This window comes from Xiphias gladius, chromosome 17 (genome assembly GCF_016859285.1).
Source record: "Xiphias gladius isolate SHS-SW01 ecotype Sanya breed wild chromosome 17, ASM1685928v1, whole genome shotgun sequence".
Taxonomy (NCBI): domain Eukaryota; kingdom Metazoa; phylum Chordata; class Actinopteri; order Istiophoriformes; family Xiphiidae; genus Xiphias; species Xiphias gladius.
Genome location: NC_053416.1, coordinates 17,246,745 through 17,261,455, shown reverse-complemented (window position 1 = coordinate 17,261,455; position 14,711 = coordinate 17,246,745). Strand labels below are relative to the sequence as shown.

Genomic DNA, 14,711 nt, shown 5'->3' with positions numbered 1-14,711 from the left:
CTCTGTATCTCTTTAATATCTTTGTACTTACTGTAGTGAGTTTCTCCAGTAGGACAAAGCGCTCTTCCCAGGCTGCAGCAAGTTTCTCAAAGGCCTCATGGCGCTTAATTAGGCTCTCTACCTCATCCACATTTGAGCCCAGCTCTGCTGCTCGCACCAGAGGTTCTTGCCCTGCCAACCAAGACTCTGCCACATAGGCATCGCGTCCAAACTGCAAGACCTCCAGCACTGAGATGCAGAAAGAAGGGGAATGGCAGAGAAAAACAAAAAGAGAAAGACAGTGAACAAATAATGAGATATAAAGAAATTCAACAGCAGCTGTTAGTAGTGAGTCAGTTGTACATCCAGCAACTCATACACCAACAGACCAACAATAACTCTATAGCAAAAAACAAAGGTTTCATTGATTTCAGTAAGGCCACAGTGTTGGTGCAGGGAAGGTTGCCCAAGTAAAAAATAAAAATTTGGACACAAACCAAAAAGTTAGTTTTGGCACAACTTTTGCTATAATACAATCAATACCAATCAAGTACGTATAATACAGAATATATATGGTATACACCTCAAAGCATTGTGTTCTTTACCTCGCAAGTCTTGACAGAAGAAAAAGTATGGCAGCCATGATAACTTTATAGAGTTGTACTGTACAACCCTATTTCCATGGAGTATAAACTGCTGTGTGGTCTCTTTGTGTCTAACAGGACTTAAAACTAGACATACCTGTTTGTATTTTATCTGCTGTTTCTACCCTGTAGCAACATGGCCACACTAACGGATCCCGAGCAATTTTTTTTTTTTGCCATGGCACTATTAGATTGAATGTGCCCTTATACACACTCTAAAACATGTTAAGCATACATACCAATTTGTAAGTGCTCCATCTTGTCTTGCCACTTTTTATTGATCTTGTCCCTCTTTTCCTGGAGTTGAGCCAGTTTCTCCCGGATCTGTGAATCAAAGAACATTCGGGAAGAAGAGGACACGTGAAAAGACCAGCATCAAGTAATAACCCATGATCATACTCTTCCTTTTTTACTCAAAACCGTTTCTTGTAAATATGCATGAATATAAATGCAGATAACAGTGAAAGTAACCCTTCAAATAATACCTCATCAGATGCATAGTGATTATTATTAATGAGGGTATTTCCCATCTCAAAACAGGCAGTAAAGCTGTCTGCCCTGGTCTCAATCTCTGACTTGATGTCCTGATGATTGGCAATGACCAGCCCTGCAGAAGATACATCCCTGGGACAACAGAAAGAAGAGAGCAGTGAAATTTAAATATACACATAGCACTGATTATAACAGCATTCATAAGCATTAAATGACATTCACCTGGGACTGTCATGTGCGTCAATCTGAAGGTTGACACCATCCATCCAGAGCATGAGGTCTCGCACCATGTTGAAGAAGCGGAACTTCTCCACGGTGTCCAGCAGGAGGAGCCTGCGGGCCTGACCAGCCTTGAGCAGGCCCTCCCAGGCAGAAGTCACAGCATGTTCACTCCTGTGAATGTCATCAGCTTTCTCTCCAGCGTAAGCCTTCTGCAGCCGTGCTGCATCATCTTGCACCTGGTTCACCTAGGAGGTCAAGGAGGAAGAGGGGACATTCATTATTTTATTCACATGGCTCTCTTGGAATCTCACTTGAGATCTCTTTATCAACAGATAGCTGACCTGTCCACTGAGGGCCTGGATGTCATGTTCAAAAGTGTTGTGCTGTCTGTGTAAATGTTGGACAGTGTTCAGATCACGGCCCAGGTCAGAAGGCAGGGCCTCCCTCTTTTCCTTAACACGTCCAAGCACCTCCATGGCATCCTGATGGAAGCGGTGCAACTCATAGGAGGCTGCCAGCATTTGCGTGCGTGTGTCAATTAGCTCCAACAGATCTGCCCAGGCCTCGTTTAACCCGTCCTTCCACTCAGCCACACTGGCATTCTCAGGATGACCCGACTCAATCAGGTCATCTGCAAGCCTATTTACACCATCTACGCGCTCTTGGCCAATGGTGCTGGTGTCACGGGCAAACTCCCGGAACTTGTCCCTCAGCATCTGTAGAAAGAAAAATTAGGGCAAATGTGAGCAACATAATTATTTCAGCTAAATTTCTCTGAGCCTCAGTGTCTCCAAAGCATGTGACATGGGAAAAAAAATGCTCACTGTGACATGTTCATAGTCCTGTCCTAGTTCATGGGAGCCAGCAACCACCTCCCTCTCAGCAATCCACTGTTCCAGGTCATCCACCTCTCGCTTTAGCTGGGTCAGCCGCAGTCTCTCATGAAGCCGCCCACGACGCTCCTCAGCGAGGTCTTTCAACCCTGCATACAGCTTGTCCACTTGGGCTTGCCGTAAGGTGATTCGCTCGCTTTTAAATTAAAAAATTAAATTAAGACAGATCAGTGGTTATGAGTGTACAACTTTGCTCATACAGAAGGCATGTGTCAACAGTCAATTCTATTTCACCTCTCTGGGTGTTCACTGGTGACCATGAGGCGGCTGCTGTTGGCTAGCTGGTGAATGGTTTGGGCATAGTCTTCAAGTGCCTGTTCCAGGATCTGGTGCTTCTTGACCATCACTAATGCGCTTTGCTCATCCTGGCAGAAAAACAGGAAATTATCAAGTTTTATCAAAACACACAATTGTGAAACAGTGACAATTCTATGTCTTATTTTGTCTTGATTTACCTTGGCTTTTTCTTCGGACATCATGTGTAGCTCTTGTTCACCCATCCAGGCCTCTGCCTCTGCTGCATCAGCATAGAACTGCTGGGCGCGATTGGCCTCTATTAGACGGGCACGACGTTTGTCTGTCTCTGAAATCAGCTGGTTCCAAAGGTCCCTCAGCTCAACAAGACGCTCCTCTAGGACAGACTGTCTCTCACCATCTACCTGGCTCTGAGTCTTTCCTCGTCTATGGATGTCATCAATGCGAGGCTGGTGGCCCTGGATCTCCTTCTGCAATGTCTGGTTTAGAAACAGGAAGGGTGTTCATTTACACAGGTGGGTTGACAATTGCTATCCCTCACATTTGCCTTGTGTCTATACACAGTTTAAGACATTTAATAATGAGATGACAATGATTGTAAGTCAACTTTATTTTCCTTTAAACTACCCTACATTTACAACTTTCAAAGAAATTACTAGTATTAACATGCCATCGCATATTGAAAGAATATTTATTTTTTTGTAATCACTGTACCTGGTTCTTCTTGATTAGCAGCTGAACGGTAGGCAGGTCTTTTCCATGGTCTGTGGAGGTCGCCAGGGGCATCCTCTCTTTCACCCATAGCTGAGAGAAAAACAGAATGAATAAAAATATAGGCGTCATGCAAAGCAGGATACAATAGAAAAACTTACTGACACCATACTTCTTTATATAATTTAAGCAGTCAAAAAGGTAACGCGACTCACAATTTCATCCTCCAGATCTCTGTTGAACTGATGTGCTTCTTTGGAGGCGAGTAGTCGCTGTCTCCTCAGTTTGAGAGGCTCCTGAAGGTTTGAGAAGTTGTCAGTGACACGCCTTTGCTGACCATCTACTTCAGCCAGTCCAGCATCCTCTTGGGACAGGGCCAGAGCCTGAGACTGCAGGGACTGCACCTCCTTCTCTCGGACCTCCATCTGGTGCTCCAGCATCTATACAGGGGCAGTACAAAGACGTAAGACATGAAGATATGACATTTGGTAGTCTCCACTGAACAGATTTGTCCAGTTCCACCAAATGCACTCAACTCAGCAAGTTCAGGATTTATAAAATATCTTTAAGTACAGATGAAATTCTTTAATTACTGTAGATACTATAGTTTTTTCAGCACATTTAAAAACAGAGTTAATCTTCTTGACATATGTTTTGTATCGTGTCTTATGATATTAAAGCTCTATGATACAGCAGTATTTCCTGACAGCAAAGATGACATGAATCTGCTTTGTTGGCACAGTGTAGTCTACCTGGTGCTTCTTGAGCAGGATATTGACACTGGTCAAATCTTTGCCATAGTCGTCACTATGCAGCTGACTCTCAAGGTTTTTCAGCCAGACATCTAGAGCGGAGCAGCTCTGTGTAAAGAGCTCTGCCCTGTTAGCATCGAACAAACACTGGGCCTTAGTGCGGGTGGTGCCCTCCAGCTCCTCCCACTGACGCTGTAGGTCCTCCAGGGTCTGCTGGACAACAGGTTTCAGCTCAGGCTTCTCTGCCACCAGCGCCTGACCCTCCTGTTAAAGATATGAAACAAGGACAAGTTTTCATTTACATTAATATGGCTGTTTTGGCAACACCAAGACAGGCAGACTGTCCCCACTGTATACAAAAATTAAAAAATGAAATGCTATCTAGCCTTACTGATTAGCCTTATTTATCAGCTTACCCATTAACCCATCAATTAACTATTACAATTACATAACAATCCCCACACCTGTCAGAACAACGGTCCCCATATCACACCTACATGACTGACTGTAAAGTTAGCCTTTTCCCTTTTTTATATTTATATAAATATAGTCATACCTTGTCAATTTTGTCTAGCCAGTCTTTGTTAGAGGCCAGCTCTGCCATGAAGGCCTGGTGCTTCTGCCACTTGCTGTGAAGATTTCTGGCCTCATCATAAGACATGTCCTGTGCTGTCAGCATCTTCTCATTGATCCATAATGTGAGCTATGGAAAAGAGAATACCATTACAGAATAAGCATTATTATTAATATTATTATACAGAAATACAAGTGATAAACACAAATTACATGGCTTGTTTCTTTTGGTTAAAAAAAGCCATGTCTAGTCACAGCACTAGGTAACTTTCACATTTAAGCATCTTTATTCATTTATTTATTATTCTATTATTTCATTTAATTTTTAAATATTGTTTTACCTCCTGCCCATCTTGGAGGAAGTGCTGAAGTTCACGGTTATCCTTTAGCTTTGTCAGCAATTCATTTGCAGCCTCCTTATTCTTAAAATGCCTGAAGAAAATTAAGTAGAAAGTTAAATGAGCCACTCTTCAAACATCTAATCAAAAAGGAAAACTTACATTATTGGAATTTTTTCTCCCTTCTTTTACTTGTGCTCTAACCTTTCCTGGATGGAATCAACTTTTTCCTGGATCTTATCAGAGTTTGCATTAGAGTCATTAATGAGGCGCCGTCCAGCCTCCACCACACCAGTTATCTTCTCTTCACTGGCCTCTGTGGTGGTGAGGAAATCCTCATGCTTCTTAATGGCCTCCTCTGCTCCCTGAAGACTGGTGGGCATCTCTGTGTGGGACAGAACATACTCCTACAACAAAGGGCAAAGGAATGTTAGAATTGTTTTTAGGATTTCTTAGATGCAATTATCTAATTCCAATATTTTTACTTGACTTTTTGCAGCCTGTTGGTTTACTTTAAGTGATGTATTGAAATTAAAGCATTTAAAACAAGAGTAAGTTTGGAGATATACTGAAGAATTCAAACTAGAACAAACTACAAAAATAATTTCTATTTTTACTCAAATAATTTATAATTTGCTGCAGGTGTCTTTGAATCCCTACTCTTGGGTTGTTTGGGTCCTTACTTTTATATGAACTTGAAGTTCCTCTTAATTAGATTTTTGTGCTACTTTGAACTATAATAGTACTTGTCTGATTTTTATGAAAGGAAAATAAGCCTAATATAGTGGTCTACACCATACAGATCTAGGCCTATGGCCTACTTACAGTGCAGCTTACTTCTCTCCTCCCAGTTGCTCTGATTTGAGACCTAGCTGTGTAAATACATATAACTAGACACCAATTTTAAAAAAAAAAAACCCACAAAAACCCAACCAACCATAATAAAAACTTGTATAGGGTAAATATTAAGTTTAAATATTGGGTTAAAAATATTTCTGATTACCAGAACAAAATACTTGGTGCCATTAAAACCACCGTGGGAGCAGGTTGTTTTAGATTAGCAAAGGCAAATTTCAGCTTAAAAGTTTTAATAATGATTAAGTAATATATAATTTTATGATAGTTTTGCAATGTAATCAAGGATGTTTTTGTCATGTAGAGAACAACGGGAGTGGCAAGAGGGCACACAATCTGGTGAGAAATCTGAATTAGATTTACATTTCTATTTAACACATAGTTACTTACTAACCCATGCTTTAACCCACACATTATCATCCATTTAAAGTATGCAGTATTTTATATATTTCAGGTACAAACAGTTATTTGGCTTTGAATTTGGCACTGGCTGCTGGACTACAGACTAAGCCAATAAGGCTGTATGTTGATACAGTGTTTTGTTTCATTGAGGCCACAGCTCACTGGCGCAGACTTCAATTCCATGGTGCTTTTTCTCTAACCTGGCTGTTTAGGAAAGCTTCTGCCTGCTTTGCGTCTCTCAAGAAAGTCTGGAAGTCAAAGGCTTGGGCCAAAAGACTGTGGCGGTTTTCCCACATGCGACGCAACTCGTGCCAGCCAGTATCCAGTGCCTGGAGTCTTTGGGCCAAGAACATGTGCTGGGCATCTGTCTGACCTTGGGTCACCTCCTCACCGACTGCCCGCATCTTCTCATAGTCCTCCTTATAGTTATCCACCTCATTCTTGATACTCTCATGCTGGGCTAGCAAACTCTCAGCCTCAGGCAGAGAAGTGGGAATGTCCTCTGAGGCCACGGCTGTCTGGGTGCGGGACAACCAGGACTGGAAGTCATCCAGATCCCTAAGGAAACCCTGAAGCTTGCTGGCTTCACCCAATGACTCCTCACGTCGCTTCATAGTAGCATTCAACTCCTCCCACACTTCTTGAATCTCTGCCAGGCGTCCTTGGATCTCTCCTGCCTGATCTGGATGTTCGTTGGCCAGCTTTTCTGCCTCATTTCTCAGATCATCCAATTTGCCCTGAAAAGACATGAAAATTGGTTTAAATGCAGAAATGATGAGAAGATTCCTCAGTATGAAACCAAAAATGATCCTACAACTAATTTGCCTTTTAGAATATTTATTGCATTTTTTATTGTCTTTTCTGCTCCCATCCCTCACCGGTAAGTCACTGCATTTGACCTTTCCATACCTGAATGGCCTCCAGGTCCCTCTCCATTCCAGTGAGTTTCCGCTGCAGTGCCATCACTCCAGCCAGGTCATTTCCCAGGCTTTGAGTAGATTCAATCACCTTGGTCTTTTCCTTCATCCAAGTTTGGATCTCATTACACTCCAGGTGGTAGTTTTGGATGTTAAGGGCAGACTCTAGGGCTTGTTTCTTTTGACCAGCCAGTTGTTCAAACTCTGTCCATCTAGGGACCATACAAAATGCAATATTTAGTTTAAAACCATTAACCACAGTGCTCATTGAGTACAAATATATTTTCTTGCAAAACTGGTTTTACTTTGACTTATATGTTAGCTCTGACCTGTTGTTCAGTTGGTTTCGTGTGTGGTGGATTTGGTCTTTGCTACGGTTGTCAGAGCTCAGCAGCTGCTCTGCCACCTGGTTCACATCATTGACACGAGTGCCTAGATTGTTCATCTCAGGTTCAAGAGTCTCAAATCTGCAGTCATAAAGTTAAAAAAGCATCAATTTGCTCATTCTAAAAAGAAAAAGGTACTTTATATTAGATATTTCTATAGACACTTAAACTACTTGTGAGAGAAATCAGTGACATTTTGTATAATTTAAGGACAAGATTAGAGCTACAAAAAGATGTACAGATGTTTGATGAGTCTTAATTATTATTTCACATCTGTAAATGTCAGCTTCAATGTCTCTAACTTCGATATTTTTGAGTGATATTAATTCAGCCATCACAATGTGTCTTCCAAATTAAATCTCTATTAACATTCTTCCCTTCCCTTCCCCCCAGACTGACCTCTGCTGCACCACCTCTAAGTCCTCCAGTTTGGTAGGGATCTCCATGCCATGTAACCACTGCTCCTTTTCTTCCACCCAGAGCTGGCAGGCACCAGCTTCACTGAACATGCGGTAGAGGGCTAGGGCACCTTCCAGAGCCTGCCGCCGAGCTGCTGATAGAGACTCCAGTTCCTCATAGCGCTGCTCAATAGCAGGTAGGCGGCCATCCACCTACAGTCAGCATTAAACGATAATGTAGTACTACAAATGGCATGTCATCATTAAAGTATCAAAACAAAGCACACATACCTGAGGGAACTGAATATAAGCCTGTGGCAGTGCTTGGACCTGCTCATGCAGGGAGTCAATGAGGGGGCGGTGGCTCTGGATCTCCTCCTCTATCTCCCTCTGCTTGCGAGCTAAAGTTTGGGTAGAGAACTCATCGTGGCCCACCTCCTGACTTGACACCTGTCTAAATGTCTCCATAATCCAGGCCTCCATGTCATTGGCATCTGTTTGGAACTGATGCAGGGCCACAGCTTCCTTAAGACTCTGCTCTCTCAGTTTAGTTGTCTGGGGAGCAGGAAGAACAAGAAAATTACAGAAACAGAAAAATATATTTGGAGAAAATAACTTTTTACTATGAGTAACAGTTTAACGAAGACAAATAGTCATGATCACCACCCACCTCCTCCAGATGTGTCCACTGTGCACGGATGTCTTGAATCCTCTCTGTGACCTCTGGGGCTCCAAAGTGTCCCTCCTTAATCAAAGCTTCCCCAGCAGCGATACTGTTACTCAGGGGGCCATAGCGGGCTGCCATTTCATCCCTGAAAGCCTCATGTTTGCTAAGCAGGTGAAGAGCAGAAGTCAGGTCACGCCCACAGTCTCCACTAGCCAGGATCTGCTCCTGCTCTCTGATCCAGGCTGCCTCCTCACCGAGATCCCACAGGAACTGCCACAAACGGCGAGAGTCCTCTAAGCGCTCTCTGCGTTTCCCAGCAAGCTGACCAAGCTCCTCATAGGCTTGGCCCAGCAAGTCAACCTTCTCACTAACTAGTCCTGGCTCACATGGTTTGTAGGCTGGCAATTAGAAAAGGCAGGAATACATGGTGGTTAGATATTGTGCACAAATAGGTCAGACTAAAGTTGCATGGTCTGTACAAAGAATAGGTAAAAGCATGTTTGAAAACTCACCCTGTTCATAGGAAGTGAAGCGCTTTGCCGCTCCCTGCACTGCCTTGATCCTCTCTGCCTGAGCTGAAATGTCAGCCTCTACCAGAGTGTGTTTCTGAAGTAGGTCTAACACATCATGCAAATGTTTGCCACTGTCCTGCGACTGTAGACGACCCTGAAAGAGGCAGAGGACACAGTCCAGCAGAATATTTGGTTATTTCATCTTCTGCTTGCAGAAGCATCCACAAGATAGGAAACTAGGTTGGATATTGTGTCCACCAACATAATGTGTCAAGACTCGGCAACTTTCATGGAAGAATCTATTAAACAGAATAAATATTTATAAAGTTTGAGCCATAACCATTTTATGACCTATGTCCTGCACTTTGAGAATTTTTAAATGACCAAAAATCAATAAAAATATTTGACAACAGAATTTCAATAAGCTACAGTTGCAGACCATTAACCTGAAAAAAAGAGGAGCCAGAATTGTACTCAAACGACAGCAGAGAAAATTCCTCTAATCTAAACTAATAGAGTAGTCCATTACATGACAACAGGACACTTTGCTACAAATGCAGTAAAAAAAACAAACAAAAAAACACCATAATCAGATAATAAACTGTATACAAGCATTCTAATTATATGGTAATGGGTTACTGAGAGTACTGAATCACCAGACATTAACAGAGTGATTCCAGCTACCTCTGAAAATTACAGATGAAATGGATTAATGTCCTAATCAGCTCCACTCCAGACAAACAAGTGCAGACATATACAGTATATCTCCACCCCAGTTGTCCACAGCTAAATTAGAACACCTACTTAAATCCTTTCTCAATTGGGAAATGTAAAGAAAACTTCAAATGCTAATCTTGGATTAGGTCAAAGCTCAAAAAACGTAAATAGTGCTTCATTTGTTTAAAACTGATGAGTAGCAGATGAAGGCAAGCCCTTAGTGTTGTGCAGTAATGATATTTGATCTGAGACAGCAGCGAGAGGAATATGTGGTAATTTTTAAACAGATACACAACTGATAGATGTTCAGGAGTTTAAACAATGATTAACACCAAAATTAAAATCGAAGCTGAATATTTAGGACACCTATACAGTGCATTTCCTGGCATGACATTAAAGAAAATTAAACCTATAGACTGGTAACCTCTATAGATGTCTAGCATCATCATTTCTAGGAGTAACACCATGTAAACTAAGTACAGTTAATGATACTGCAGACTTTTGTTTAACCATTTGAGCCAGTCAGTTGGTATAAATGTCAGTGGTCAGTCAATTGCATTTGGCATATAAGCATATGAGACTGGCAGAATCCAAGTGAATTAATACCACAGCATGTGGGAAAGGAGTCACCAGATTTAACCACTTAAGGAGAGAGGCACATACTCCTCAGCCAACCTCAGTAGAGCCAGAGATGACAAGCAACACAGCTCAGTCTAGGCCTATAAAAAGCTAATTACTGCTTTTAAGTGCAGATCCTAAAGCTGTCGTGAACATATGTGAACAACAACTAACATAATTGAATGGATTAGAAAATTCCTTTTTGTTAATTAAAAACAAAGCCGACAATATATAGGAATGAAAGCAGTAGTTCAACACAAGTTAAAACATTGTGAGGACTATTAAGATGGTATAAGCATTCATTTTGGTGAGTTGGTCTTTACCTTCATGTCTGCCATCCAGTCCATGATGTAGCGCATCTCCTGAAACAGTCTCTGTAGGTCACGATGGGCATTCAGCCGCTCCCTGCGTGCAACCAGAAGTTCTTTCAGGTATTCCCAGAGTCGAAGCACATTATCCCTTCGTGCAAGTATACGCCGTACATCATGGTATCCCTCTGCTTCCAGCTCTTTGGCAACAGCCTCCACAGCAGCCACACGTTCCCAGTATGCCCCAATGTCTGTTTCAATGGCTTCGTGTTTACGGGTAGCAGCTTCCACTGCTCCCAAGTCAGTTCCAAAGTTGTCCTAAGAAAGAAATTCAGTGTATCACAGTAAAACTATTCAATGTATGTGAGTAAGAAATAAGAATGCATCTGTAGCCACACATTTGTCCATTTTTGAATAAATCAGATTTTAATCTATCTACCTGAGACACCAGCCTCTGGTTTTCACTCAGCCATGTCTCCCGCATAGCAGCTTTGCGGTCAAAACGAGCAGCGAGCATCTCTAGCTTCTCCTGGCGAATCAACTCGTTTCTCAGTGCCAGCTCACGTTCATGCTCTGCTTTTTCCAGTCGCTCCCATGCCTGTCACACCAATGAAAACACCACAGGAAGTTGGGAACATCCAGCAACTAGGATACTAATATTGCATATATGATGCCATTTTTGTCCAAGCACATTAACTTAAATAGTCATAGCTGATACTCTTGTGGTCTAAAAAAGCCCTAAAGTGAACATGACCAATTTCCTCAAAAGCATGCAACGAGCTGTGTATTAACATATTGACTTATTGTATGACATCACATTATGAAACTAGAAACTTTCTAGAAGGAAGCCTGTATTTCTATCTCTTTCTAGAGCAACCCATACCTTATTGATGTCAGAGATGAGTTTGCCCTCTCTTGGCATGTAGACCTTCTGGTTGTTTGCTCGCATCTTGCTCTGGATAGTAAAGAGGAGAACCTCCAAGTTTCCTTTCTCTGTAAATCTATGGAGACAGACCACCTCTGTTTAACATACTATGTACCTTCACACTCTGGATCCTTATGGATAAAAAGCATTGGGCCATTCACTTGGTTATATTAACCTAGCTTTCTGTTACTCACTTGGGGGGTTTTTCCACAGTCCGGTAGGAGTTGAAAGCCTGGAGCTGGTTCTGCACACCACTCAGTGAGTTTGCTAGCTGCCTATCATTGAGCGTCACTATGGTCTGCTCAATCCACTGCAGCAGCTCTGAGGCCAGGGTCTCATACTTCTCTATCAGCTGGTCAGCTTCAATAGCATAGTCCAGCACCTGAAACAAGGAGAAATCTGTGAATCAAGGCAACACACACACACACACACACACACACACACACACACACACACACACACACACACACACACACACACACACACACACACACACACACACACAGAGCTAACCTTGCCAATTCTTTTGCCCTCCACTGCCAGGGCTTTCATCTTGGAGAAGTAATGGTAGTAGGTCGCCACATAGGTAATGATGGACTTTTCATCAGGCTGATCAACATTAACATCTGAAAAAGACAGAGCATGACCCATCTGCACATGAACTTTTCACTCCTTCTTTTAATCTATTGATTATAAACTTCAGCATGCACACACAACACAACACAAATTTGTCTCTCAAAATAGCCTGAAGGAGGAGATTAATGTGTGCCAAACTGTCACCATCTTTGGACATGGTTTATGTAATCTCAGTGTAGCTGACATGTGATGTAGTGTTGTCTAAGCTATAATTAATTCCAGTAATCTTCCATAGTCCAACACCCACCTGTTTCGGGGAGCAGGCATCGGCTTAGTGCCTAAGTGGACAGTGTTAGGCCATCAGTGTGACTTACAGGAGTGCTTCATGTTTTAGTGGAGGTTTTACTCACTCACCTTCTGGGTCTAGCAACTTAGTAAGCCCCAGTTCCTTCTCAGCCACATTGAAAGCATTCTGGAGATTGTAATGAGCATTGGACCTTTTCAGGTTGTCAAACTCTATCAGGTCAGGTCTGCAGGGGAACAATTATGTTTTCATAACTACAGATTGCAGAGGAGAGCAGGGTGCAAAAAAATGGCAATATCATTCATATAGCATCACCTTCTTGTAGTATAGAAAAAAATATATTTTGCCATCCACACCAATACGTGTCTCTGTTTATAGACCAGGATGCATAAAATAATCCACTGGATTTAGATAAAGTCATCTACACGCTAACAGGCTTTTCATCTGTGGACTAGGAAGGATGCTCACGCCAATTATTGCCCATTTGTGGCTAAACCATGTTTTCATATTAAGCTTACTTGAGTATAAGAGGGGTATAAAATTAATTTATCATTAAATTTTAATGACCAAAGACCAATGACCCATGAATTGGCATTCCCAAAATATGGAAATGATGACAAAAATTACTATTTTCTCATTGAGGTTCAGTGACCATGTCCAGAATTTTGAACTGTACAATGGTCATGAAACCCTTATTCTAAAGCTTGTTCTTCATTCATGAAACATAAGAATTTACATTCTAGAATAAGAGGGAAAAAAAATCTTTGCATATTTTAACTGTAGTGCCTCTTTATTTTGAACAGGGGGCTGATCATGCAAATGGTAGTGTCATGGTTTACATGAATATCTCATGGTTCAGTAACTCCACTGAAAGCAATATTAGCATTCATGTAACAAGTATAACCTTGGGCATTCATTGTAATGAACATTACTCTCTGTTCTATTTGACTCCGGAGTTTAGGGTACACCTTTGGCTTTCAGTTCACTGATTCATTTTATCAAAAGCTATTAACGGCACGATTACCAGCAGGGTGTGCAAGTGAGTTACCAAGCACAGCTCTTCATAGAAGATAAGTGGGTTATTATTTCTCTGATCTAGGTCATCTTACTCCCAATTTTATTTTCATCCTTTTAGCCATACTGCAGACTGTTTGAAGGATGGGAGGAGTAGGAAGCGACCTAAATAGAAAAGGGGATAAAAAAATAAAAAATAAAAAACACCCCAGAGAATTGTGATGGTACTGTGACAGGTGCGTCTCGTTGGATAAAGAAAGATAGAAGGGGGGGGGGGTGAAGATACTGGACACCATTTTGTTTTACAGGATAAAATCCTTGCTTTGAAAAGGAGTCCTGTTAAAATTAATTATATCCAAGTATATGTCTAACAGTGGCCAATTTCATTCCACATCACAATGTAGAAGGTAACATCAAGTACAGGAAGAAGTCATTGACCTGTGTTTGTGCACGATGGCATTGAACGCCAGACCATCTCGCCAGCTGGTAGTGAAGTTGTGGATGTTGACATTGGGGTATCTGCAGAGGTAAGATCAAAAGTCATTAATCATTAACTCAATACAGCCAGATTCATCAGCAAACCCTTCAGTAAAACCGTAAATTTTACTTCAACATATTAACAGTATTCATCCTGTGTGATTAAGCCCTCTCTCTGTCTCTCCTTTCTCACCCAGCAGTTTTCATTTGGCACCACAGCAGCAGGGCATCTTTGGCTGATTTTTTCTCCTTGTTGTCTTCTGTCTCCACACTGATGTCCTGGATCTGTCAGCAGTGCATACATTCAGTTAAGACTGTGCCCACTTAATTTTGCACAATTCCAGACAATTAGACCTCCGATATTATCAATACAGTTAGGCTCGTAAGTATTTGGACAGTGACACAATTTTCATAATTTTGCCTCTATATATTACCATATTGGATTTCAAACAAAGCCATCAAGATGTGATTGAGTGTAGACTTTCAGCTTTAATTCATGGAGTGTAACAAAAATATCACATTTTTTGTGCCATTTTTATACATAGTCCCTCATTTTCAGAGGCTAAAATGTAATTGGACGACTAACATAATTAATCCTTATATATTTATATGTTATGTTGATTATTTTTAATACGTGGATGAAAAGCCCATGACTGCCTGAAATCTGGAGCCCATGGACATCACCAATTGCTGAGTTTCCACCCTTAAGATGTCTGCCAGGCCTTCAAAGCAGCCGCCTTCAGTTGCTGCTTATTTGTGGGTTTTTCTGCCCTCAG

At 41.6% G+C, this 14,711-nt stretch overlaps 1 protein-coding gene across 3 annotated transcripts in view; it reads right to left on the bottom strand.

The window, feature by feature from the left end:
* LOC120802304 (spectrin beta chain, non-erythrocytic 1) overlaps nucleotides 1-14,711 on the bottom strand; it is a 54,133-nt gene that overhangs the window by 4,368 nt on the left and 35,054 nt on the right. For all 3 annotated transcript variants that reach the window (XM_040149979.1, XM_040149977.1, XM_040149978.1), the window contains 29 exons: nucleotides 14,129-14,220; nucleotides 13,897-13,977; nucleotides 12,555-12,670; nucleotides 12,078-12,190; nucleotides 11,759-11,946; nucleotides 11,523-11,640; nucleotides 11,079-11,237; nucleotides 10,655-10,957; nucleotides 8,997-9,150; nucleotides 8,488-8,882; nucleotides 8,109-8,372; nucleotides 7,819-8,030; nucleotides 7,363-7,500; nucleotides 7,026-7,245; nucleotides 6,317-6,853; nucleotides 5,064-5,266; nucleotides 4,863-4,953; nucleotides 4,505-4,651; nucleotides 3,949-4,212; nucleotides 3,412-3,636; nucleotides 3,200-3,289; nucleotides 2,686-2,964; nucleotides 2,465-2,595; nucleotides 2,162-2,366; nucleotides 1,679-2,053; nucleotides 1,338-1,582; nucleotides 1,109-1,247; nucleotides 863-947; nucleotides 32-228 (listed from right to left, as the gene is read on the bottom strand). In XM_040149979.1, the coding sequence (XP_040005913.1) occupies nucleotides 32-228; nucleotides 863-947; nucleotides 1,109-1,247; nucleotides 1,338-1,582; nucleotides 1,679-2,053; nucleotides 2,162-2,366; nucleotides 2,465-2,595; nucleotides 2,686-2,964; nucleotides 3,200-3,289; nucleotides 3,412-3,636; nucleotides 3,949-4,212; nucleotides 4,505-4,651; nucleotides 4,863-4,953; nucleotides 5,064-5,266; nucleotides 6,317-6,853; nucleotides 7,026-7,245; nucleotides 7,363-7,500; nucleotides 7,819-8,030; nucleotides 8,109-8,372; nucleotides 8,488-8,882; nucleotides 8,997-9,150; nucleotides 10,655-10,957; nucleotides 11,079-11,237; nucleotides 11,523-11,640; nucleotides 11,759-11,946; nucleotides 12,078-12,190; nucleotides 12,555-12,670; nucleotides 13,897-13,977; nucleotides 14,129-14,220 (5,766 nt within the window). The remainder of the gene's footprint in view (nucleotides 1-31; nucleotides 229-862; nucleotides 948-1,108; nucleotides 1,248-1,337; nucleotides 1,583-1,678; nucleotides 2,054-2,161; nucleotides 2,367-2,464; nucleotides 2,596-2,685; nucleotides 2,965-3,199; nucleotides 3,290-3,411; nucleotides 3,637-3,948; nucleotides 4,213-4,504; nucleotides 4,652-4,862; nucleotides 4,954-5,063; nucleotides 5,267-6,316; nucleotides 6,854-7,025; nucleotides 7,246-7,362; nucleotides 7,501-7,818; nucleotides 8,031-8,108; nucleotides 8,373-8,487; nucleotides 8,883-8,996; nucleotides 9,151-10,654; nucleotides 10,958-11,078; nucleotides 11,238-11,522; nucleotides 11,641-11,758; nucleotides 11,947-12,077; nucleotides 12,191-12,554; nucleotides 12,671-13,896; nucleotides 13,978-14,128; nucleotides 14,221-14,711) is intronic.